The sequence below is a fragment of the Cebus imitator genome, unplaced genomic scaffold, assembly GCF_001604975.1.
Source record: "Cebus imitator isolate Cc_AM_T3 unplaced genomic scaffold, Cebus_imitator-1.0 Scaffold4, whole genome shotgun sequence".
In the NCBI taxonomy this organism is placed as follows: Eukaryota; Metazoa; Chordata; class Mammalia; order Primates; family Cebidae; genus Cebus; species Cebus imitator.
The window spans coordinates 15343071-15370126 of record NW_016107319.1 but is presented as its reverse complement, the minus strand read 5'-3'; the positions used below and the strand labels follow the sequence as shown (position 1 = coordinate 15370126).

General features: G+C 40.7%; 1 protein-coding gene across 7 annotated transcripts in view; it reads right to left on the bottom strand.

The window, feature by feature from the left end:
• Positions 1-27056, bottom strand: part of DCLK2 (doublecortin like kinase 2) — a 201251-nt gene that overhangs the window by 65390 nt on the left and 108805 nt on the right. For all 7 annotated transcript variants that reach the window (XR_001827107.2, XR_001827106.2, XM_017534944.2 and 4 more), the window contains exon 3: positions 2723-2825. Coding sequence is in view for 5 of the 7 variants with exons in the window: in XM_017534944.2 (XP_017390433.1) it covers positions 2723-2825 (103 nt within the window). In the remaining 2 variants the exon portion in view is untranslated. The remainder of the gene's footprint in view (positions 1-2722; positions 2826-27056) is intronic.

The window sequence follows — 27056 nt, the reverse complement described above, 5'->3', positions numbered from 1 at the left end:
GTGAGTCAAGATCACACCACTGCACTGCAGCCTGGCGACAGAGCAAGACTCTATCTCCAAAAAAAAAAAAAAAATTGGAACCAATCCTGTCTCTAACTCTTAATCACGGATTTTGTTACTTGACTAAGATCAAGTAAACTGAATTCCATGGATTCTGAATGGACCTTTAAAGCAAGATGTTGTCAGAAGCCTAAAGGCAGAGTTGGGACTTCATTAAGAGTACAACACACGTTAAATAACTGACAAAAATAAATCTTTGCCTCCTAATAAATGTGTCTGTGGCAGAATTAAGTCTGAGACCTGCTCATCGTAAAATCAGCGTAAAATTTTACCACATAATGGTGTTGGTGTAACATTATTAACGACAACAATAGCAGTAGACACATATTACTATGTGAGAGGCACTCTCCCAACTGCATGGCATATATTAATTCATTTAATGCTCACAAAACCTTATAAAATAGCCATTATTAATCCCTACTCTTTGCAGAGGGCTAAGTAACTCAAGGTCAAGAGGGAAGAAATCAATAGCTCTCACCATCTTCTAACTATTATAGGCCCTGATCACCATCAACAAAAACTACCCACGTTCCAAGTGGCTTAGATCAATGTACAACATACCCATGAAGCACTGAGTGCAATGCTGTACATACATAGTAAGTGGCTCAACAAATGTTATTGTTATGCATATTAACTGTATAACCTAGAACATATTGAGTTTCAGTGTCTCAACTTTCAAAATGACCACTATGACATCAAAGAAATGTGAAACTAAAGCTCCATTTAAGAAAGATGTAAAATACAGATGATATATAAATGCCTATTTAACCTTAATCATGCAGGAATGAGGGAGAGCGTTAGCACAGATAACATAACAGGACATTATCTATAATTAAGGACTTTCCAGTGGTATCACCAGCCTGAAATAGGGCTAGCCCAACAGAATATAATATAAAAACTGTCAAATTTGGCAGAGACGAAAAGCAAAACAGAAAAACAAAAAGAATAGATGAATGACCCCCCAAGCTCATGAGTGACTGATATGGTGCAACACGAAGGATGTTTGGTACCACAGAACGTATCCTTGCAAAATTTTAAAAGCTTATGTATCACTGTATTTATTTGGTAGTATAGTTCTCTAATTCTGGACTCTCAGAAACACTACAACTTAGAAGCAGTCTACTATCTACCTAATTTTTTTTAAAGCCAACTTTCCTCATTTATAAAATTAAAGAGGCAGGCCATATCTCTAAGAACCCTCTCCTCTGAAATGTGATGTGTGTAATGATTTTACTTCATTTAAAGAGGAAGCTGACTTTACTATCAGCTATAATAATCAACTACTGTAATAGGTTTGAAGTAATTTAAGACAATAGGGTAAAACAATATTCCCAAAACCAGTAACATATGAAATAATTGAGATTATTATTGCCGAATACTACTTAAAAATTGCATATATTGGCCAAAGTCAGGAAAAGAGGATTTTTCCATCTCACTCATGAAATAGCTTTGTTTCTAAATACAGTCATATGTCACTTAAGGATACATTCGAGAAGTGCATTATATTGGCAATTTATTTGTTGTGTGAATATTATGGAGTATACGTACACAAATCTAAATGGTGTAGCCTACTACTCACCCAGACAATACGGTATAGTCTATTGCTCCTAGGCTACAAACCTGTATAGCATGTTACTGTACCAAATACTGTACGTAACCATAACACAATGGTAAGGATATGTGCATCTAAATATAGAGAATATATGGTAAAAATTCTCATGGGACTACAATCACACATGCAGTCCATCACCGAACAAAGCATCCTTACACAGTTCATGACTGTATATAAACAAAGTATGTATGTATGTATGTATGTATGTGTGTGTGTATATATATATATATATATATATATATAGTATTTTTTTAAAGTTTCCAGCTGGGTGAAAGTGGCTTAGGCCTATAATCCCAGCACTTTGGGAGGCTGGGGTGGGAAGATCACTTGAGGCCAGGAGTTCAAGACCAGCCTGGGCAACACAGGAAGATCCTCTCTCTACAAAAAATTTAAAAATTACCCTGGCATGTTGGTTTATGCCTTTAGTCCCAGCTACTCGGGAGGCTGGGGAAGGAGGATTACTTGAGTTCAGGAGCACAGTCGAAGCTGTGGTGAGCTATGATCGAGCCACTGCACTCCAGGACAGGAGACAAAAAGAGACCCTGTCTCAATTAAAAAAAAAAAAAAAAAAGTTGCTACCAAAAAACCCCAGTGAGGTTAAAAGACACCTCAGATAGTCACCACGAACAATTACTAACCTTTTATCTATTTCTTTTTAATATAAATTTCCTTATGCATATACATCACAAAAAATGAACAAATGTTTCATGTTAAACACTATCCATGCATTTAAGGTGGCAGAGCCAACCACCATTCTAAAGAAAGGCATGGAACATTTCAGTGGCAAAACAATGCATTAAGAAAGGGAACCGAATTGCTAAAAGTGAAAACTACTTAACTTACGCATTAGGTTACTCTTTTTCTTTTTTTGTAAGTAGGCAAATGCTTCCATGTTATTCCTTATTTTCACTGGTTCAAATATAGTACTGCCAACATCATCTTCCCTCAACATGCCAGACTTCTTAACATGCACCAAAAGAAGCTAAATCCCAAGCCTTCGTTTCAGGGGTTACAAAGATGGTCAACAAATTAGCTTAAGAACTGCCTTACCACTATGATCCAGGACAAAGTCATCTTGGGCATAACGGAATTTTTCTGGTCCACATGCAATAAAAACATCGTCATCACCAAAAAAGTCTTGCAGACAAGTAACCTGAGAACAAAAATCATGTCCAAGAAATAAATTAGAAACATTAGAAGTGAAATGAAAAGTAAGCAAAATTAAATGAATTTTTAAGCCTCTGCTACAGTACTGAGGTGGAAGAGAAAGCTACGTAATATACCACGCTTCTAAGCACTTTACCCTCACAATATACTTTCACACATTCTCTCGACCTCAGAACAACAGACTGAAGGAGTCATGACATGCATCAATATTCCTGTTTGACAGGTGAAGTCAAGGACATACACGCAAAGGTAAGCGGTTTTTCCCCCAGGTTCCCCACAGAGGGGTGGCAAAGCTGGCATTCATGAAGGCCTGTGCTCTTAGTTTAGTGTTCTTTTCCATACTGCCCTTCTTCCCTCTCATAATAACTCTGCTTCCCACTGTGTGAGCTTGGGCATGACTTCTCTGTATCTCTACTACCATGCCCTGGGTTGTTTCGAGGATTAATATATAAAAACTGCTTGCAACAATGCCTAGCCTGTGAGTGTTCAATGTGTTAATGCTCAGCCCATCACCCCTGCCACCATCATTATCAAGATCAAAGGAAGATCTGCCATGAAGCTAATGAGGCTTAAGCTTCAGGGATCTTCCAAGGCCGTGTATCTGAATATGTGGTCTCAATTTCACATTCTTCTTTTTTCAGACGGAGTCTCGCTCTGTCACCAGGCTGGGGTGTAGTGGCACAATCTCAGCTCACTGCAACCTCCCCCTCCTGGGTTCAAATGATTCTCCTACCTCAGCCTCCCCAGTAGCTTGGACTAAGATACATGCCACCATGCCCAGCTAATTTTTGTATTTTTAGTGGAGATGAGGTTTCGCCATGTTGGCCGGGGGGGTCTCGATCTCCTGACCTCATGATCCGCCTGCCTCGGTCTTCCAAAGTATTAAGATTACAGGCGTGAGCCACTGTGCATGGCCCCATTTCACATTCTTTATTCAAAAAGCGCCCCCTTCCATACTGTATCAATTTCAGCTCCACAGAACCTGGATCTATCCCACGGAGCACATTCATGCATTTATCCCAGTGGTAACCAGAAGAACCATTTTCTAGGACTTTGGACATAGATAGGCTCTATTTTTACCAGTTTTTCAATGCTATCTGTGATAAGATTTCTTTTTAAGAAGTAATTTATTTCCAATAAAGTTAGGAAAAAGCAAACATTGCTCTGGTACTTGGACAGGCTGAGAAATCTCAATATTCCTTAAGTTTTCCTAGTCACTACTTAGCTTTTTATTGGAAAAAAAAATTGGTCTCACTATAGAGCTAGGAAACAATGCTCCAGAAAGAGGAAAGTAAACTAGATACGATGTAGATGGCTCAGGTCATAGTACTTAAGTGACCCAAATGCTGTGCCTTTTTGCAATGCCAAAAAGTTGACCGTACACATAGTAAGCGGAACAGGCACAGAGACTGCCTGATTGTTCCAGTTCTCTTCAAGCAAGATGTATGTGGCTTCTGTATCTCACTGAAATGGCTCTCGCTACAGTGTCAGGGGCCTTTAAGAATTGCATTTTTCACTGTTCCTGTTCTAACCTTGCTGGTGTCAGCACATGCCCCTTCACCTATGCTAGAATTCAGGGAGTCATGCTTTCTCCTTTCCTCATCAACCACTCACCTTTAGGCCTTTTACTTCTTACATGGTTTGCAAGCGTTTCTATTTCTACTCCTTAGTTCCTTCTCTCTTACCTGGACTCTTGATATGCCCTGTAACAGGTTCGCTGACCTCCTATCTTTCATTGATTCCTGGTATCTGTCATTCCTGTCTGCACAGGTGTCAACATATTTAGTCTCTCACAGGAATGACTAGGTTACCACACATCACTCAGCCCTCAACGGCTTTCTTTCGTGACAAGCTAATGCTCCGTCTAAGGGCGCATTCAACTGACCCCCAACCTTGTCTTTGCCATTTCTTCTGTTCACGCCACAGTCACATCAAGATGACTTTGGGTTGCCTGCCCACACAGTGCTAGTGGGTTGGTTGTTTGTTCCTTTTGAGACAGGGTCTTGCTCTGTCACCCAGGCTGGAGTGCAGTGGCACAATCTCGGCTCACTGCAGCCTTAACCTCCTGGGCTTTAGTGATCCTCTCACCTCAACCTACTGAGTAGCTGGGACCATAGGTGTATGCCACCATCCCTGGCTAAATTATTTCTCTTTCATCTTTTCTCTCTCTCTCTCTCTCTCTCTCTCTTTCTGCAGGTAAGTAGGTAGGTAGAGATTGGGTCTCTATATGTTGCCCAAGCTCGTCTCTAACTCCTGGGCCCACGTGATCCTCCCACCTTGGTCTCCCAAACTGCTGGTGGTGTATTGGTTTTTTTAAAGCTTTTATTGAGCTGTAATTCACACACCACACAATTCACCCATTTAAGATACACAATTCAATGTCTTTTAGTATATTCAGAGTTGTGCAACTATCACTGCAATTTGCTTTGGAATATTTTCATCATCCCCAAAAGAAACACCACACCCATTCACAGTCACTCCCCATGAAGGGCACCCATATTTTACTTTCTAGCTCTGCAGATCTTTAAATTTTAGGCACTTCATGTATATGGAACCATAAGATAACGTGATATTTGGTGACTGGCTTCTTTTACTTAGCATGTTTTTAAGGTTTATCCATGTTGTAACATTTATCAGCAGTTCATTCTTTCCGTAGCTGAACAGTCCGTGGTATGGATATACAACATTCTGTTCAATTTTTTTCATCAGTTAAGGACATTTGGGCTATTTTTAACTTCAGAGCTGTCTCTCACCACCATTCCTGCCTTTCCTCACACTGTTTCCCAGGCCTTTTTCACATCTATCCATCCATCCATCTCTCTCTCTCCATGGTCTCAACTCTGTTGCCCAGGCTGGAGTGCAGTAGCATGATCACGGCTCACTGTGCAGCCACAACTTCCTGGGCTCAAGTGATTCTCCCACCTTGGCCTCCTGAGTTGCTGAGACCACAGCCACCATACTTGGCTATTTTTTTTTTTTTTAAGAGACAGGATTCCCTATGATGCCCTATAGTTTGAGTTGCCAGGAGTTCGTTGGTCTCAAACTCCTGGGCTCAAGCAATCTTCCCGTCTTGGCCTCCCAAAGTGTTGGGATTACAGGTGTGAGCCACCACGCCCAGCCTGACCACCCTTTAGTGCCATGACCACCAGGTAGACATGGGTGTTCTCTGTTCATCATTCCCTCAGGTCTACTAGAGTTTCTGGCTTTAGTGGGTGCTTGAAACATGTTTGCTAAATGAACTGTGGCTCAGTGTGGGCTTACTCCTATTGGAACTGAGTTCTCAGACACACAGTAACTTCTCTGGGTGAGCGGTACAACAGCTACATTATCCACTGCCCTCACCACCGCTTATGTTTAAGACTTCCTAAGTCTAGGTATCAGTTAACCTCTCCGAATTCTCTGTCTATATGGCGATATGTATTACCTCAATCCCTACAACAATCCCAGAAGGTTGATACTATTATCATCCCTCATTTATAAATAAGGAAACAGACCTAAAGAGAGAAACTTGACCGGACACAGGTAGCAAATGAGAATGTAGCCACGTAGACGCAGGTCCTCCACTTCTGCATCTCTGCTTTCAAAGTGACAGCTTACAGCTCTCACTCATTTTACCTTATCTGTAGTCATTTATGTCTTGTTTTATAGTCATCTATTTTATATTTCTAACTGTTTTGTTTTTCACATACCTACATTCAATACACGGTTCTTAAATGGAGTTGAATCCAGCTTTACTTTTTTGGCCAAGTAAAATGTATCCACTAAAGTTTAATACATTTTTTTTAAAAAGGGAAATTGCACTTTGTTGCAATTAATTTAGCATGAATAACGGAATTTTTAAAAATATACCTGAAGGAATCTGTTTGAAAAAAAAATCAGTTAATATTTAATTGATTTTATTACAAGGAAATATTTCATCTGGTACTAAATCAGTTGGCATTTGACTAGAATAAATGACAGTAAATAATCAAGTTACTTACTTGTGGAATAAAAGCATTTAACAAGGAACGTTAACATACCAAAGAGGTGATTTTTTTTTCCCCATAGAAGTTTATTTAGTTTTTAATTGGCCGTTTAATCATTTTACCTGTCAGTTTAAGTTTGGATTCCCAAACATGATCCAGGTTCTAGTCACTGAATGCCTATTTGGTTAAGCAGTTAACCAAATTATACAATTTTTTTTTCCTTTCTGTCACCTTGGCTGGAGTGCAGTGGTGCAATTATGGCTCACTACAACTTCCATCTCCCAGGCTCAAGGGATCCTCACATCTCAGCCTCCTGAGTAGCAGGGACTACAGGCGTGCTGCACCACACCTGGTTAATTTTTGTATTTTTTGTAGAGACGAGGTTTCACTATGTTGCCCTTGAACTCCTGGGCTCAGGCAGTCTATCCGCCTCAGACTCTCAAAGTGTTGGGATTACAAATGTGAGCCGCCACACTTGGCCACAATTTTCAATTAGGTTCTGATATGCCTCAGTTCAGTCATTGCTACTCACAAAGAAATAATAGCTATAAAGTGAATAAAAGATACAACTGAGAAACAGAATATGTCTCAGGCATACTTGGGACAGGGACACGTCTCACAAGATATTAAACAACTTCTGCCTCCATTCATTCAAAGTGCTTTTAGTGAGCACTGATTATGTGCCAAGCACTATTCTTGGTGCAACAGGATACATCAGTAAAGGAAGAAGAAAAGAGACAAACATTCTCAACCTCACTGAGGAAGTGTGAGAAGTGCATGATAACCAAAATGCATAGGTAAATGTATGTCACAATAGAAGATAAACAGCACAGGAGAGGAGGAGTGAATGTAGAGGATGGGTGCTGCATCCTCTAAAGAGGATAGTCAGGAAAGGCTGCATTGCAAAGGTGACCCTTGAACAAAATATTGGAAGCAAGTCACATGAATATCTGTAGAGTGAAGTATTCCAGGCAGAGGGAAAGAAATGTACAAAAGCCCTGTGGAAAGATCATTAAAGAACATAGTCTACCAACAGCTCCCTAGAATAGTCATAAAACAGGCCGGGTGCAGCAGCTCATGTCTGTAATCCCAGAGCTTTTGGAGGCCAAGGCAGGAAGACGGCATGAGCCACAGCACTGCACTATAGTCTGGATGACAAAGCAAGACTCTGCCTTAAAAAAACAAAAATAAACAACTATAAAATGGATAAGAAAGATTTCACTTAAAGCAAAGCACTGGTTTGGTTTATGAGCTGCATGCAAAATATCAACATTTTTTAGATAACATAAATAAACAGAATTGTAAGCAAATCAATCTTATTTTTATGCTAAAATTACATTTATATATTTAACAATACTAGATCTCTTTAGTCTAATGGAGTCATTATTTGCCCATGCTTAAATTTCACAAGTGTATGGGACTACACACAACACACACACAGACACAGATAAACACACACACACACACACACACACACACACACTCTCTCTCTCTCTCTCTCTCTCTCTCACATTTTGAGACAGAGTCACACAGGCTGGAGTGCAGTGGCATGATCACAGCTTACTGCAACCTCAACCTCCTGGGCTCAGGTGATCCCCTTACTTTGGCTTCTCAAAGTGCTGGGCACATCATGGGACACTGTGCCCAGCCTGGGACTATGGATTTTAACTGTTCCTAGCAGTGGCCCAAACTCAGTTGATACTTTTTAATGTAGAACATCTGATAAAATGCCCAGGGTCTGATATAAACTAAAATAACTCTCTCACCAAGGAGAGTCACATAAATTTCATTCTAACATCAATCAAATGCCTCCTATAATATGCCAGGCATAAATGAAAGACAAGAAGAAGCACACAGTCTAGTGGTGAAAATGGACAAGACAACTAACTAATAATTACAGTTCAAAATGTTATAATAGGGTGAATGTTATACCAGATGAACACCTTATTATAGGAATAAAGGAACACTACTTGATAAAAAAGAGAATCCATAAAATATTTAGTACCTTTAAAATAGCTCATGTTTGGACACTAAGTTAATTCTTCTATGTTTTACAACATATTCTGTGTTCTTTAACTCTGGTAATTTGTTTGTTCCTTTTATCTTTAATTTTTTTAACTGGGGTTTAACACTGAGGTATGGGCCAGGTCACTAAATCCATCTGAGGAAAAAAAAATCAATACACATCTCAGAATCATTCTTAACAAGGGTGAGGAAAAGTATATCAGTTCAGAAGGCCTCTCACTGTTTGCCTTTAAATTCTTTCTATGATACAAGGAAGAATTAACTCTTCCAGAAGCTCATCAGGAATAATGGATGTCATGTGGCCTATGAAAGCAAGCTATACAAATGAGGGGAAAGCAGTATTTCTGCTAAGGTGCACAATTAAAGCAATCAGGAGGATCTAATGGGGAAACATCCAAGTGAGAAGTAATGTATCTATCGGAGCACATCTAAGCTTTCCAAGTGAATGAAGGCCACTTAAAACAGTAATTTTTTATTCTTCAGTAGATAGATTAATTAGGTTAGGGTGAATAGGTGCCAGCCATAATTTCAGTGCTAGTTCTTAACAGCTTGCCACAGTCACTCTTTGTCTTTCCCTATTTGGTCTCTGTTAAAAGATACAAAAACATGTGTGAAAGAGACTTGAGGTCTGATAAAAAAAAAAAATACTATGCATGATATGGTCTGGCTCTGTGTCCCCACCCAAATCTCATCTTGAATTGTAATCCAAATTGTAGTCCCCATGAGTTGGAGGAGAAACCTCCTGGGAGGTAATTATATCATGGGGGTGGTCCCCCACCCTCATGCTGTTCTTGTGATAGTGAGTGAGTTCTCTCGAGATCTGATGGTTGTGTAAGGGGCTTTCCCCACCTTGGCTCATTCTTCTCCTTCCTGCCACCACATGATGGAGGACATGTTTTCTTCCCCTTCAGCATGATCTTAAGTTTCCTGGGGCCTCCCCAGCCATGCTGAACTGTGAGTCAATTAAACCTCTTACCTTAATAAATTACCCAGTCTCAGGCATTTCTTCATTGCAGCGTGAGAAGGAACTAATACAATGGATCTTTAATAGCACAATAAACCCTTTCCTCAAAATGAAAAAGGCAGAGGACACACAGAGATAATCTTCCTTCCTTGGACACTCACATTCTGAACCAGAGTGTGGTGTGTTAGGGGGTAAAAGTAAGAAACACAAGACTGACACCAATTTCCTGACCCATTGACACTCTTTGAAAATCTTGTGCTTCTTACTCTTTCCAGAAGTAGGTGTCAAAGTAAGGTGGATTTCTCTAAGACCCCTTCCTGCTCTAATATTCTAAATATTTTAGTTTCTTAAAAGAGTTATTATTTATATTATAGGGGATTGCTTTTAGAAAGTTGAAATACATTTTTCTGAGACAGAGAAAAAGGAACACTATTTTAAGTGGCTACATACTAATGTCCATTTTTTATTTCTTTCTGTTCAAGTTTTAGCTTTGTATGTCCTCAAAAAAATCTTCAATGCCCCTCCAAAGACAGGTGCTTCCTCAAAACTCTAATTCGATCAAGATAGACATTATCATTGAAGTTAACTACCTGGTTTTGTGTCTGGACCTGTCACCAGACTGAGCACCACACACGCAGTCTTGTTCATCACTATATTTCCAGCATTACATAGCACCTAGCATATAGGGTTTGCTTAATACATTTCTGTTGAATGAATAATGATTGAAATGCCTTGAGGCCAGGCACGGTGGTTCACACCTGTAATCCCAGCACTTAAGGAGAACAAGGCAGGCAGATCACTTGAGCTCAGGAGTTCGAGACCAGCCTGAAGAGGGTCTCTAGAGATGGGCAACATGGAGAAACCCCATCTCTCCAAAAAATAGAAAAATGAACCAGACGTGGTGGCTCACACCTGTGGTCCCAACTACTCAGGGGGCTGAGGCTAGAGGATCGCTTGAGCCAGGAAGTGGAGGTTGTGGTGAGCCAAGATTGTAACACTGCACTCTAGCCTGGGAAACAGAGCAAGACTCTGTCTCGAAAAATAAAAAGGAAAAAGAAAACAAAAAAAAAATGCCTTGAGTCCTAGTTTCTCCAGGTAGCCCTCTCTAGAGGGTTCATCTCACATTCTATGGATTCCTATCAAGCCATTAGAATGCATAATAGTCCTGGTTCCCAAATTTATGATATTAGTTTTCTATCCCAAGATAACCTATAAACTGTTTGAGCAGACCAGTCAAACCTTACATAGCTCCTTATAAAAGATACAGTAAATATTTGGTTGATCAAATTTTGGCCCTGGATACCTTAAAATAACTTTCTAAAAATTGATCTTACATCATGTAAGCTCTTTCAAGAATTAAATCTCTTCATTATTTCAGGATGATTTGAGAAAAATTGCTTGTGAAATCTGCTACTGCAACAATTTGGTAGGGAGAGTTTAAAGCAATGCAGTTTGCAAATACACTCCACATTTGGTGCTATTCAGAGACTTGAGGTTGCATTAAATGCGGGTCTCTGGAGATATTTTCCAAGCCTATTTTATTGACATTTTCCAAGATATGATAAAAATTCAAAAGGAACATCACTGGATCTCAATGAGAGACTAGTTTAAACTGCCATCTACTTACCTAAACAAAGTAAAGGTGAAAATCTTAGCTCTCTTGAAATGTCCACCTTTTGGAACAAGGACCACATTTTATAGAATACATAATGGGAGGATGGATATCAGGAGTATAGAATACATCAGCATTTTTTATGGCTTTTCTTTAATTTTAACTGTGTGTTGGGGGAGGGGTATGAAAGAGAGAGAACAAAAATCCCTACCTCCTGCTGAAATTAAATGCTTTCATTATCAGAGTTCAGCTAAAAGGTTGTCTCTAAGAGTAGTTAAAGAAGCAAAATATTTCTACCTTGCTTCTAAAAAGGATTTGAAGGAACTCAGAAAGGAAATTGAGTAAATGGCTTATCTTTGAAACAAAAAATATTATATGGGCTTTTAATAAAATTATATTGATAGGCTTCGGTTTTTTTCCCTAATAAATGGTCATGTTACAAGTCATAAAATGCCAAAAGGGAGCTGCATTTCATTTTAAACCCCCAAGCAATATTCTACTATATGTTTTCTATCATGTAAGCAAGCAGAAATGCAGCTTTTTTAAGATGCAAAGAACATACCAATAATGTTAACATGCAATAAACGATGACCTAAAATCTGCCTGAGCCATTATCATTATTTCTATTGCTGGCAGGAGACCCTTCTTTTAAATAACTGTCCATCTAGATACTTGAAAGCTATCAAATCGACAAATTAACTACATCATAACTAACATCATTCCAGACACGACTCTCTTCCACTCCATTTTTTCTTAAACAGCTCTACCCCTAGGATAAAACTTTTGCTTCAAATGATTAGGGAGGCCAGGTGCAGTGGTTTATGTCTGTAATCCCATCACTTTAGGAGGCTGAGGTGAGAGGATCACTTGAGGCCAGGAGCTCAAGACCAGCCTGGGCAACATAGCGAGACTTTGTTTCTACAGAAAATCAAAAAATTAGCTGGGCGTGGTGGTGCACAACTGTGGTCCCAGCTACTCGGGAGGCAGAGGTGGGAGGATCACTGAAGCCTGGGGGGTCAAGACTGTAGTGAACTGACATGGTGCCACAGTACTACAGCCTGGGTAAGAGAGTGAGATTCTGTCTCAAAAAAACATTTTTTTAAATAAAAAAATAAACAGGGAAATCATATCAGAAATAAAGAAAAGATAACTCATTTGGTCCTACCAAAATGCTAGTGACAACAACCCCAGAAAAACAAATTCACAAGTCAGTAAGCAGAGGCTGGGATTCTCCCCATTTCTTTACCCTTGGCCCAGAGTACAATGAGCCTAAATAGCCCTCTTTGTTCCCAGCAAATGTTGGCTGGCCTACAGTAGGGGAAGGACCCTTTCTGCAGCAAGAAGAAAGCTACTTAGAATAGCAGTGTTTTTCAGCTTCCTGTAAATTCATTCAGCCAGGCACTCAGGGACCATGTGGTTACCATGGAAACAGACCTGAAGCTAAAAGATGACAGTTCTTACAGTAAAGGCTTCTCAATGGCATCTGCAGACAACTCCCTACATTTGGTTTGCTTCCTTAAAGTAAAAAAAAAAAAGACTGGATCTAACCTTTTCGCACTGCAACCTTCTCATAGTAATAACTATTCACCAATTAAGATCAACCATGGAATACTGAGACCAAAGATTTGGCTTCAGGAAGTACCTCTATCAATAGGATGAAACGGCTTTAAAGAATTCAGAGATACTGAGCTTCTAAATATATTCTGGGAAGAGAGGCCATCATCACCCATCCTGTAAAAGAGGTCATTTCTATGTCAGTCCTCTGACTGCCCACTACTGAGAGCCACGCCCTATGCCCAGTCTTAATTCCTATAGGAAAAGGTTTCAAATCATTCTGGAGCTTTCCACAAAGAGAAGGCGGCTGACACTGTAGGGGCAGAAAGGTGATTTTCCTCATAAGGGTCAGGGTAGACACTCCTATAACAAAAGACAAGTTAACAAAAGAAAAGCTTAACAAATTTATTTAATCATAGTTTTACACGATACAGAAGCCCTGGGAATAAAGACCCAAAGATAGCGCTATCCACTTTTATGCTATTGGACAAAGGGTGTAACATAATGCTAGTAGACTGAGGTATAGAAACTCGGCAATGCCTGTCTGTTCAGAGTCTTCCTGGGCTCTCTGCCTCTCTGTGCTGCAGTCCCTACTCCTGGGTTTGGGGTAGGACTCTTTCTGGAATGGGGATCTTATGATCTACTATCAAACAAGGTAGGTCAGAGAATTTCTGTATGGCCAGCTTTTACAGAGAAAGGTAGGGGGAATGTCAGAGGAATATTTTTAGGTTTTATGGCTGGCCTTGGGGATAAGGGGTTCTGTTTTCTACAACCCACCTTGGGGAAAGAGATTCTAGTTTCTATGGCCTGCCTGGGGGAGAAAGAGGGTAAGAGACCAGAGGGCAGAGTAAGGTCAGAGAGAAACTCCGCTTCTCGGGCTGCTTCTGAGGTCTACGCTTTGGGGTATTGTGTTCTGAGCCCCAACAGAGCAAAGTTTTAGGAGAACTCAGGTGAAGAAGTCAGAAGAAACCTACTGACTCAATGGTCATGAGCTTTAACTCTGAAGAAGCTACGGGCTCCAGCAGATGTGGCTGGAATGTGAATAAATGCTCTATGGGACTCAGTCATCTTCAAATAACAAACAAACAAACAAACAAGCAAACAAAACAAAACAAAATTGTAAGTGTTACAGAAAAGGGAACTGGTGGCAAATTCAACCAAAGCAAAAGGTGGCAATTCTCTAATCCAAAATTTTCTATTTCCAACTTGGAATGGGAATGGGGACAAGCTTGGAATGGGAACAAGCATGGAATACCTGACACAAAGAATTTCACATAACCCCTAGGACTACCTTGTCAAGTGGGCATTATCATTCCCATTTTACGAAAGAGGCTCAAACCGGGTAACTTGTGCAAAGTCATACTGCCAGTAAGGGAGGGGCTGAGATTTAGACTCTTAACTTGGAACATGTTCTCTGTACTTGACCACATACTATTTCCCTAAAGAAGTATTAACAGTGTAATTTACAATCTATAAAAAAGCATAACAGGGCTTATTGAGGTAAGTCAGATAATTTTTTATACTTGTCTAAAGCCCAAATAACCAAACCATTTTTCCATGTCTTACTTTCATGGAGTAAATGAATGGCAAGTATGTAAGCTTATGTTTAGGATTTCTTTTTTAAGGATCAACTTCTAAGTAATACCATAAGGTCAGTACAAGTTTAGCCCAACCTCCTACACCTTAGGGAATACCGAATATGTTTTGTAATTGATATCTTCAAACAAACTGGCTAGTTCTTTAAAAACAAATTGCAAACACAAGTTACAATCGTGGTTTCATTAGGTTAGTGCAAAAGTAACTGTGATTTTTATCATTACTTTCAATGGCAATAATAGAATGGGACTCCATTTGCTGCCAAACTGGAAATTCTAAGAGTATAAATATATATTAATAAATATTATGATCTTTAAAATTTTAAAATAAATGCAAAATGTTCAGCACTTTTCAGGAACCGATTCTCTATACATAAAAATAAGATTAGTCAACCCTTTTGGTATCTATACAATGACCTCATCCAGGTAGTTAAGACCCTTGGAATCAAGACTAAGAGAACCATCAATTAAGGAGGTATGGTTGGTTAATTCTATACTTATTTTGAAAATAAGTCAGTTAATTCTATACTTACTTGGGAACACACCAACTATTCATCACTAATAGCACAAACACCACGTTCCACTACAGTGGGACTATTTAGGTTTCTAGGAAAAGTATTGCTATCAAAAAGAGAAATCTTGTCTATTTTTATTTCTTCTTAATAAAATTATTTTCCCTCCCTTGGCATCGTGTATCAAAAGACAGGCTGTGGCTTCGTGTGATGGCTCACGCCTATAATCCTAGCACTTTGAGAGGTACAGGTCGGGGGGATCACAAGGTCAGGAGTTCGAGACTAGCCTGGCCAAGACGGTGAAACCCCATCCCTACTAAAATACAAAAATTAGTCAGGTATGGTAATACATGTCTGTAGTCCCAGCTACTTGGGAGGCTGAGGCATGAGAATCGCTTGAACCCAGGAAATGGAGGTTGCAGTGAGCCGAGATAGCGCCACTGCACTCCAGCCTGGCGACAGAACGAGACTCCGTCTTAGGAGGAAAAAAAAAAAAAAAAACACTGTATCATGTATCAAAAGACAATCCTACACCAACTTCTGATTTGATGCATTTAACATTTGTGAGCTTAGGGAGAGATATTTCTTTCAAATTTAGGAAACTTAAGTGTCAAATAAGAGTTGAAAGTTAGAGGCTTTGATTAGAAGGAAAGAAAAAAAACTCAGTTCCCAAATTTCACACTGCCTAATGACAAAGTTCTCTCTGCTAATTTCCCAGGTTTAACCTGTGGTCCAGCAAAGTGAGTAGATTACAATGGACTCCAAAATCAGTGGGGCAGTTCCATGCTGCAAACAAGATTTTGGTTTGTATAGCTGTATCTGTTTTCACATGACAAGGAGTCGAAATTTTCATCTTGAAACCAACATAAATCTTACAAGAAAAGCAGTAATATATTTTTTTTTCCCAGAGCAGCCTTCTCAGTAGATGAAGGTCTCACATCTACAGCCGAAGAAATCCTCTGAATAAGTTACATGCCTGTGGCTATTCAGAAACGAAAAGCATGCCGTCTGTCTGAATTATTTATGGTAACATTTTAAAAGTGAAATTGATATTGGCTGAGGCATATACCACAATTAAGTTTTCCTGTTTAAAAGGCACCTGTTCCTGAAATACAGCCAAAACTTTTAAGCTAACATATGTTCAACTGATTTGCAAGTTGATAGAACAAATACTTAGTTTAGAAGAATTCAAAGCAAGATAGTTCATCATTTAGATTAATTGGCCTATCAATGCCTACTCTAAAAATACAAATACCCATAGAAGGGTTATGACTGTTGGTTGTGCACCTCGGCTCCCATTTATGTGGAACTTCAGAATGAAGGTAGAAAACTTTTTGTTTCATGTTAAGGTAAGTCACATATTTAATTTAGGATTGAAGAGTTACAGCAAATAATTCCCAACCCCAGAATTAACAAATATTTGGTCATGTCTACTTCAGATGCCTTTAATATATGGAAACAAAACATTACAAAGTGAAATTCTCTTTTGTTTCTGGTCCCCAGCCCCAGTCCCCTGCTTCCTTCCCCACCACCCCAGGAAAATATATCAAGCATTTGGCATATATCCTTCTAATTCATGTTTTCAGACCTCATATTACAGAGGTACATGTCCACAGACAACCAGGAATATTATTTAGTATGTTTCAAAAATTTTATGTAAGTTATATCATACTGATTATGTTTTCTTAAAATTTGCTTTTTTTCACTAAGTATTGATTTTTAAACCTAAGCAGTTCTTAGTTTTTCTCACTCTCCTTTTTGGCTCATTGATCTTATCCTCAAACTTTTGCTTTTAAAAGATAATTCTATCATTAACATTATTACTTTTAATAAACTGCAAAGATAAATTCTTTATACCCATAATACTTCCAAATTCTTGCAAATGCATGCCTTTCTCAGAATGTTCAATTTAGTGTATATGCTATAACCACTTTAGTGACCAAACCTCTTTGATGGAGGAAAAGATGTTTGAATCAATTCATTCCTTGCCCACAGACTTCATCTCCAATTACGAAAAAGAAATGTACAGCAAATGCTTGACACTTGGGCCTAGATATTTATGCATAGCTGTTTCTCCAAACAGGACTTCCTGACCAAAAGAAGCATTAACTCTGAAAAAAAGAATTTTTAAATAACTAAAACCTAAAATTATTCATGTTAGAGCTAAGTCTGACTTTTCAGGGGGGAAAAAAAAACAACCACCCTGCAAGATGTCTTAAAATCACTGATTCATAGAAATAGTTCCTTTCAAAAAACAAAGCAAAGGAAGGAAAACCAAAATTTTATGAGGTTTATTCTACATTATAACACAAGACAGCGTTTAAAGGCACAGGAAACTTGTTTCACGGGGAACGCATAAAAGGAATCCCTCCCTGAAGAATTCCTTAAGCAGGGAAACACTGATGAACTGTACGCATGTAGCATTCCTTATCTTTTTCTTGCATTCAGAGACATGATATCCGCTTGAAGAAACATCTATTTCTTTTTTGCAAACCTCTAGGGGTGTCAATTAAACTGGGACTGGGACCAGCAAGTAAGGGAAGTTGTCTGTAAGCATTTATCATCAAGCTCTATGTCTTGCTGGAGGAGCCAGCTGTCTTAAATAACCATCCCCTCCCTGGTGCCACAAGTCTGGGCAAGAATGCTACTCATGTCATAAGATTAGATTTCAATGGAAAAGCAAAGGGAATGTAGTCTCTTTTCTCCAGCTGGGACTGATTATTCCCTTCCCAACAAGGAGGCTGTTATTTAGCCGGAGAAGAGCCTCCTTACTTCTTGAAAATTTTCCAATCCATCTTGGCACCTGAATGAACACCCTGCCTGACCACAGCTTTAAGGCCTCTCAGCCCCTCTCAGGGAAGATGTTTTGGTACATTATTTCTTCATTATTATGAACAGAAGTCACCCTTGGATTCTCAGGGTGTAGCAAGGAAACTTGGAAACCTAGGCTGGTGGATATGGACTGATTGAATATCAATGGTCAAGGCTAAGGTAGGTCAGCATGAGCTTGGAGCAGCTCAAGAGGGTAAGAAAGACACCCAGTACCTGGAGACTGTATTTTTCTCGTTCTTACACCCAAAGCACTCAGCACTGTGCATGCACCTGCACCTGTGCCGTAGGTACTTAGGGAACAGACGGTGAATGGATGACTGGATGAATAGCACAGAGGCAGGGACTCCAGGCTCAGGGCTCATAGCATTAGATTCATGGTGGAAGGACAGCTTTTACTCCCAGGATAGGCATAGAGATGGCTACAGAAAACCATGGGGCTTAGGCAGAGAACAGACACGATGAGACAAGAGAGAGGCATTACAGCACAGCAGCAAGGATTCAAACATTAGTGGGGTCCCAAATGTAAGTAAATGTTACTTCCACAATCAATTCCATCCACCTATCTTCTCCTGCCATAGCTGGTTGCCTCAGGCAACTCACACAATTTAAAGGGAATACTGTGGCTTACAGCACAGGCAAAGATAAAAGGGAGCCCGTGTAGACCTCAGTGCAGGAACTCTGTTAAGGACAGGAAAAACACGCCAAGAGTCAGGAAGGAGCAAGGTACAGTGAGGAGACAGAGCTCTTCTCCAATGCCAAGAGGCAGGGCCACTTCCACCTTACTAAAGCATGATGACACACCAAAACGGGCTACAGGAATCATGACATATTCTACACTAAACACAGCACATTACTTGAGCTCATGGAAATTACAACTACATACATTCATTACGTGATCATTTTTGAAGACTAAATATGAAACCTTCAAACATGTGAGGCCTGGGACAATGACTCATCAAGTTCTTTCTCCATCACCTCCACTGGCTGACAAGCCCTGGCAGGGGACCAAAGAGCAGCCCCTTCTTCATCTGGGTGAGGGACAGCCCTCAATTCTCATGTGTTCTGCCTTAGTCTGTCATAAGTCCCAATTCCCCCACCACGGAAATACCCATTTCATTCCCCTCTAGCCACAGGAGAAAGACTGGCTCAAATACCCCAAAATTCGTTCCCTCTTGAATCTGTAGACCACAATTGCTGTTTCTGTTCAGTTTGTTTTCTTCAGTACTTCCCAAATGGTGTTTGGAAAGTCAGCTAGTGCTCTCACCGGTTTCTTTGGTTGAAATCTCCCTAGTCTAAATAGTCCAACCAACAGAGAAACTTGCTGAACAAAGAATTTAATTTTTTTTTTTTTTTTTTTTTTTGTGAGATGGAGTCTCACTCTGTCTGTCGCCCAGGCTGGAGCGCAATGTCATGATCACTGCAACCTCCACCTCTTGGTTCAAACAATTCTCCTGCCTCAGCTTCTGAGCAGTTGGGACTACAGGCATCCGCCATCATGCCCGGCTTATTTTTGTAGAGACGGGGTTTCACCATGATGGCCAGGCTGGTCTTGAACTTCTGACCTCAGTTGATCCACCTGCCTGGGCCTCCCAAAGTGTTGGGATTACATGCGTGAACCACCACGCCTGGCCTAATGTATTTTTTAAGTGCCATCGCCACTTAAAACATTATTTTGTAATTTATTCAGAAAAGTGGGACTATGAAATGATTCTATTCAGGTCCCCTTCTTAAACAAAACATGGCCACAAACACAAAAGTAGCTCACGGTTGCATGAATTTTCGAAAGCAGTACCCACTTCTGACAAACATTAGTGTGGGAGTAGCATGGAGGGTGCAGTGTGAAAGAAGTGAGTGGGACTATGACGTAAAACGAAAAGCACTGCCTCTACCCGCTTCCTGGCTTAGGAGACCACCTTGGGAATATCCCTGCTGACAAGCAGTGGGTTCACAAAAGAGGTCCACCAATGTGAACAGATTCCAACACTTCCTCCCTGGACAAACAGGATGCTGCATGGCTACCCAGGAGGGGAAGTGCTACGCACATCAAAGAGGGCGGAAAGGATGTCCAGAAACTGGCTCTGTGGGCGCGCATGTGTGCCTGTGCCTGTGTGTGGCGAGTCCATAAGGGAAGCACTTTTATCTGAGCAGTGGTGACTGCCATTCCCAGGCTCATTTCCTGGGTATCACTAAAGTGAGGTATCTGAGGACTGCTACTGTTAACAAGTCATGTTTTGATATACCCACCTTCTTTGCCTTCAGTACAGTGGGATTAATAATCATGGAAGATTCATAACCCTTTCCACTTCACAAGAGTTCAGCAGTCCTTCCCTCTTAAATCATCAAAATTGTTGTGGAATAAATAATTTGAATATTACTCTCATCACTGCCATGAACTGTTCATGTAATAAAGCCCCTTCTGCTCCTTTTGTTTGAATTGGCTTGGCTCTTTTTCCTCTCCCAACCTCATCCAGGAGCGGCACTCCTATTAAAATTCATGATGTTTCCCTCAATGCAAGTGTCTGATTGCAGCTGTCAGTTCCCCAGTTCAAGGATTTTCATACTGCCTGAGAGGACAATGCAAGGCACTCACCGCTAAGGAAATAGGTCAAGCTCAATTTTTCTATTTCAGTTCTGCTGCCAAAAGTGAAGACTTTTCCTTCTAGAAAAAAACACATCCTTTTGGGTAGGCTCAGCACTTCAAAGGAGGTGAAGAGGGCACATTTCTTTCCCTCACCCGAGGGAGCTGCCATGGCTTCATCACACAACGCCTCAGAATTCCTTAGGAGCCTTTATTCCGTCGCTGGTGACGCTCTGAAAGAGCAGGTCTGTCTGCTCTTTGTCTTATTATGCTTCACAGACATCGAGACACCAAACAACCCAGACCACAAGACGGGAACTGAAGACAGGGGCATCCAACACCAGAAAGATACTCAATGTCCAAAATGTCAGAGACTATCCCATCAAATCAGTTGGTTTTTTGCACCCCATGCTACCACTGCAGAGTGAAGGGCAGGGGAGTGAAGGGCATCAGGTCTGTTACACACCACAGCCCAGACCCATCTCCCTGACACCATCTCTGCCCTCCCCTCACTCCTACAACACATGCTTACACTCCTCTACTTTTAGCAAAAGCTGTGGAAATGTTTTGTAAGAGGGAAGGAAGAGAATAGAAGATTCTTGGATCCCCAAAAAGTCAATATAATTCAGAACTACTGTGAAATTACTAAATCTAACTAGAAGGGACCTGGCATGACATGATGCCTACCTCATTTTTACACATGTCGAAACAGAGCTTGGACAAACTAAGTGAATTCTCTAAGATACAAATGTAGTACAGGGTTAAGCAGCAGCCAAGTCTCCAGGCTTCTACCTGTTCCTCTACTCCATTCCTATGACAAGGAAAGGGTATAGGCATGTCTTGGAGAGATGCATAATTGAACACCCTTGGATCTAGCAAATTTTTTGGTGCATCCAGGCAAAGATGAGAAAGAGCAAGGTATCTTAAAAAAAAAAAAAAAGTTCTCTCTAGAGTGAGGAGACCTGCACGTTTAGTAACCTTGAGAAAGTTATGAACTATTCTAGGTCTCACTTTACTCACAAAACTAGGGGCTTGAAGGGTCCATGATCTATGAATTTCTTTAGTCATACAGGGCACACTGCCAAATATGTTTGCTGAGAGCTGCTGCATATGGGCACAAAGTGGATTAAAAAAGGATGAACAGACCCTGCGCAGTGGTTCATGCCTGTAATCCCAGCACTTTGGGAGGCTGAGGAGGGCAGATCACGAGGTCAGGAGATCAAGACCATTTGGCCAAGATGGTGAAATGCCATCTCTACTAAAAAAAAAAAAATATATATATATATATGAAATAATTAGCCAGGTGTGGTGGCACGCACCTGTAGTCCCAGCTACTCAAGAGGCTGAGGAAGGAGAATCGCTTGAACCAGGGATGCAGAGGTTGCAGTGAGCCGAGATTGAGCCACTGCACTCCAGCCTGGGTGACAGAGTGAGACTTTGTCTCAAAAAAATAAATAAATAAAATAAAAGAATGAATAAGAGAGGGCCTTTTTCATCAAAGAGCATTTCCATTTCTTTCCTATGATCTACTAGGTCAAGCCAAGTTTTCAAGCAAACGACTCAGAACAAACTATGTTACTCAACTCAACAGCTTACATGTACAAGTCTCAAAGCCTTACATGTACAAGTCTCAAAGCTAGGCACTGGAGGAACAACAACTAAAAGGAGCTTGAAAAATCTGACAATCTCTCTCTCTCTTTTTTTTTTCTTTTTTTTTTGTTTTTTCTTGACATGGAGTCTTGCTCTGTCGCCCAGGCTGGAGTGCAGTGGGTGTAATCTCAGCTCACTGCAACCTCCGCCTCCTGGGTTCAAGCGATTCTTCTGCCTTAGCATCCTGAGTAGCTTGGACTACAGGTAAGCACCACCATATCCAGCTAATTTTTGTATTTTTAGTAGAGATGGGGTTTCACCATATTGGCCAGGCTGGTCTCGGACCCCTGACCTTGTGATCTGCCTGTCTCAGCCTCCTAAAGTGCTGGGATTACAGGCATGAGCCACCACGCCTGGCCCCAAACTGACAATCTCTTTAAGCAGAATCTAAGAGACAAGCATATGAGAAGGCAATAATTTAACAAGATAATTGAGTCATATTCTGGACATGTCACAAGACGCATGCATTTGTCAATTTATCTTTTACCCACTCAGATGAGGGAGTGGCCAGGAGGACCCTGAAGAAGCTTCCTTAGAAAAGAAGTGGAATGAGTAGACCCACCAGTGTGCAGGATCCAAGTATAATCATGGAAGAACTAGGGGCATGGATAATGGAAGTTGTGGTAACGCTATGTGACACTATTTCCAAGCACAAATTTTACACGGTAGCCAATGTTTGGTTTTCTTAAACTCTCCTTTCCTCCTACCCTCAACCTAAGTCCTCAAGTTCTTCAGCCCCTCAAGGTTGAGTTCAACTCACATTCTCCAAGAACACCCACTCCAGTTAACACTACAATCCCTTAACCCCGACAACATTTACTTTCTGCATTAAATATATTTAATTTTAGTTAATTTTAACCTTTTTCTAAATGAACAGCTGCAGCAAAGCGCAACTTTTAATTGAACTTAACTAAAATTAATTTTTGAAAAAAAAATTTTTTTTTGAGATGTAGTCTCACTGTGTCACCCAGGTTGGAGTGCAGTGGCATGATCTTGGCTCACTGCAACCTCCGCCTCCCAGGTTCAAGTGATTCTCCTTTCTCAGCCTCCCAAGTAGCTGGGATTACAGGCGCCTGCTGCCACACCTGGCTAATTTTTTGTATTTTAGTAGAGGCAGGGATTCCCTTGTTGCCCAGGCTGGTCTTGAACCCCTGAGCTCAGGCAATCTACCTGCCTCAGCCTCCCAAAGTCCTAGGATTACAGGGTTGAGCCACCACACCTGGCCTGGACAATTTTTAAATCATCTCTATTTTGTGTGGGTATGTCTGGTATCAATAAGACTGGAAATTCCTTAAGAGAGATACAGACAATACAGATTTCTAAGTCACAGACTTAGAAGTTACCATCAAAATCATTTAATTCAAATTCACTTAGTTTATAGGGACGCCATCTATAGAAGGCCAAATAAATTAAGAATGTATGCTGGGGCATTGTGAATCTGGATCTGGCCACTGCAGGAGGGAAAGTGCAATTTCTAAAATTGAGCAGGTTTTTTTTGTTGTTGTTGTTGTTATTTTAAGTAACTGTTACTTTAATTTCCGCAGTAGTCACTTTTATACAAGAAAGCTCAATTTAGACATCTCCATTATCAAAAGCACTTGATTTCACATGGATTGACTCTAAACTTATGATATGTCAAAGTCCTGCTGTACAGGTTTTTTTTTCAGGAATGAAGGATCAAATAAATATCAAGATTCTGGTCTTTGTTCAGCCTCTAAAGGATGATAAAAATGTGGTCAGGTTAACTCAGCCTCTTAATATTTCAGTTCCAATTTCCCCCTAGGGGAAAGGATATTAGACCAAGTAATATAAAGAACTTTCCCAGCTGTAATGTACTAGTTTTCATTTCCCAGTATCAGAGGGAACACATTAATCTTCTATGAACCTCGCTACTTACACTGCAAATGTGTATCCTCCCAGTTTCCCCTACTGTTTCCAGTCTAATTTTGAAAATTTTTAGCCTGTTGGGAACTGGACTGAGGTCAATTTTCCTCGTAGTTGAAGTACACAGGAAACACTTCTACTGCATTGCCCCTCCCACCTTATCCTCGCCCCAATTAAGTATCAGCAGAGCTACTTCCTTTACCTTTTTTCTCTTTTAAAAACACTGGCTGGTCGTGGTGGTTCATGCCTGTTAATCCCAGCATTTTGGGAGGCAGAGGTGTGTGCATCATCTGAGGTCAAGAGTTCCAAACCAGCCTGGCCAACATGGTGAAACCATGTGTATACTAAAAATACAAACATTAGCCAAGCATGGTACCTGTAATCCCAGCTACTTGGGAGGCTGAGGCAGGAGAATCGCTTGAACCCAGAAGTAGAGGTTACAGTGAGCCAGGATCATGACACTGCACTCTAGCCTCGGTGACAGAGTGAGACTCCATCTCAAGAAAAAAAAAATTAAAAATTAAAATTACAAAACTACTTCCATCTAGGTTTGGTTAAATACTGGACACCTAGTTAAATCTGAATTTCAGATAAGCAACAAATCATTTTTTAGTATATGTATATCCTGTTAAACTAAATTTGGCCTGTGGCTGCTCTGTATTTTGAGTCCCTACTTCAGAAATTATAACCTAACTTAACTGATAAGGAACATACTCTTACTGAGCCCTAGGATGGGCTGCTCATAACATCTATTAAACACTGCATCTCCAGATCAAGCCAAATCATATACTTGATATTGAAAAGCAAGATCACCTAGGGGAAACTGAGCTAACTGGCTTGGTAATCAGCTCAATAGTCAGAATGAACTGAAATGCAGAACTGATGAGTGCTCCAGCCATTTCTGGAGCACTCACTATATGAAGGAATATACATGCAATGCTATGTGTCACTGCCAGAGTGTTGCAGAGTTATTACCCCGAGTATTAAAACCCACCACTACTTTGGGATTGCAACAGTGGTCACACATTCAGAAGTATAGACCTTGGTTCTGTTAGAAGCAGATCGTATCTAAATCACAGGACACCAAAGTATGTTCCTGGTGGTGAATCTACATGGGTATGCAACAACCTCAATTCTTGTCTCCTCAGAAGAAAGAATTCAACTGAGGGGCATGAGGCAGAAGAAGAGACTGAAGCAATTTTTAGAGCAGGAGTGAACGTTTATTAAAAAGCTTCAGAGCAGGAATGAAAGGAAGTCTTTACAATTGGAAGGGGGCTAAGCAGATGACTTGAGAGAGCAAGTGCACAGTTTGACATCTGACTTGGGGTTTTATACACTGGCATGCTTCCAGAGTCTCGTGCCCTCCTTCTCCCCAAATTCTTTCCTTGGGGTCAGCTGCCCACATGCGCAGTGGCCTTTCAGCACTTGCAGGGGTGGGTGGGCTGCATGCAAGGTGTGTTTACTGGAGTTGTACACATGCTTACCTGAGGCATTCTTCCCTTGCCAATCTAGCGTTCCTAGAGGAAGGTCATAGAGCAGTTAAACTCTGCCATTTTGCCTCTTACTGCACATGCTTAAGCCTACTTGCCCAACTTCTGAGATCTTATTGGGAAGCCGCTGATCACCAGTTTCAGGTTTTTTCTGTCTGTTGGGGACTGTCTTTCTCTGGTGCTGGCTGTGGCCAATCATTATTTTACAGAGACAGCTAACAACCACCTGACCGTCACATGATGGTGGCCTGATACTCCTGGTGGGGTTGGGGAGAGCCGTCTCTTGCCCTGCTCATGCCTGATCAGCTACCTACTGTAACAGCTCCTGTCCTGGTCAGCTAATAACCTAATGGTAGCACTGCATCAAATGAGCCACTCTCCCTTTATTGCCAGGTAGGTGCAAAGAACCATAAGACCTAGCTTTCCCACTCAAGTACTAGATTTAGTCTCAAAAGTTAAACTTCTATTAATGCCTAAATTGAGGTCTATAGTATGATCTGGCTGACACTGGTACAAAGTCAAAGGGCAGATACAAACTATTTCCTTCTGCAACTTCATAGGAAACCTTCCATGAGTATGAAAAGTCTCTTTAGCAGTCACTTGTGTAGTCACAGTCTGCCCTTCATAAACAAGGACATAACTAGGGCAACAGCCCAAAGAGCTGCTTGTCTGTAGGCCTGCTGCCAGGCTTCCAAGATGGCTTTTCTCTCTCCTTCCAGTTGAAATAGATAATGTTTTCTGGCATTTTTCCCTCTTAAAATCAGGAAAGCACATTCTAAATAGCCTTTAACTAACTGATGGGGTCCTGATGAGCACAATTTATCTCCTGAATATCAAAGAGAATTCCCTCGACCCCACCCCAGTAATGTGTCTCCCAATGAGAATAATGCACCCAGGCAGGCCCCCTGAGCTACTCTTTAATCAGTAGCTATTTTACATAATCGTAGTTATCATTAGGCAGTGTCCCGCCCACCATTTATCCTTAAGACAAGGAAGACTTCTAAAAAGGAGGCAAGGCTCCCTGCCATTCAAAAGGATCTGAAAAAAGTTAGAAGTGCTGCTTTTTGAGGGTTGTCTCCTAATCAGAAAAGGACCAGCAATCAGCCTAGTGAGCACCCACCACTTCATGACAGTACAGAAAGATTGCATGAACAAAAAGGACTTAATCACTGCTTGGAGTGCCTTGCTCTAACTACAAACTCAGATAAATTATGCATTAACATTTGCATCTTCGGTAGTCATTTGTCACACAAAGAAAACAGGGAAATGTGTACTCAACACACAAGGCAGCTCCCAGAACTTCACCCCTTCAGAGATAAAACAACAAGGATATATTCTCAATTTCACAAGTAACAATGAATTCTAGGGACAAGTAAAATTCTGGGTTTTGTTTTTTTTTGAGACAGGGTCTCACTGTGTCATTCAGGCTGGAGTGCAGTGGCACAATCATGGCTCACTACAGCCTTCATCTCCCAGGCTCAAGTGATCCTCCTACCTCAGCCTCCCAAGTAGCTAGGACCACAGGTGCATGCCACCATACCTGGCTTTTTTTTTTT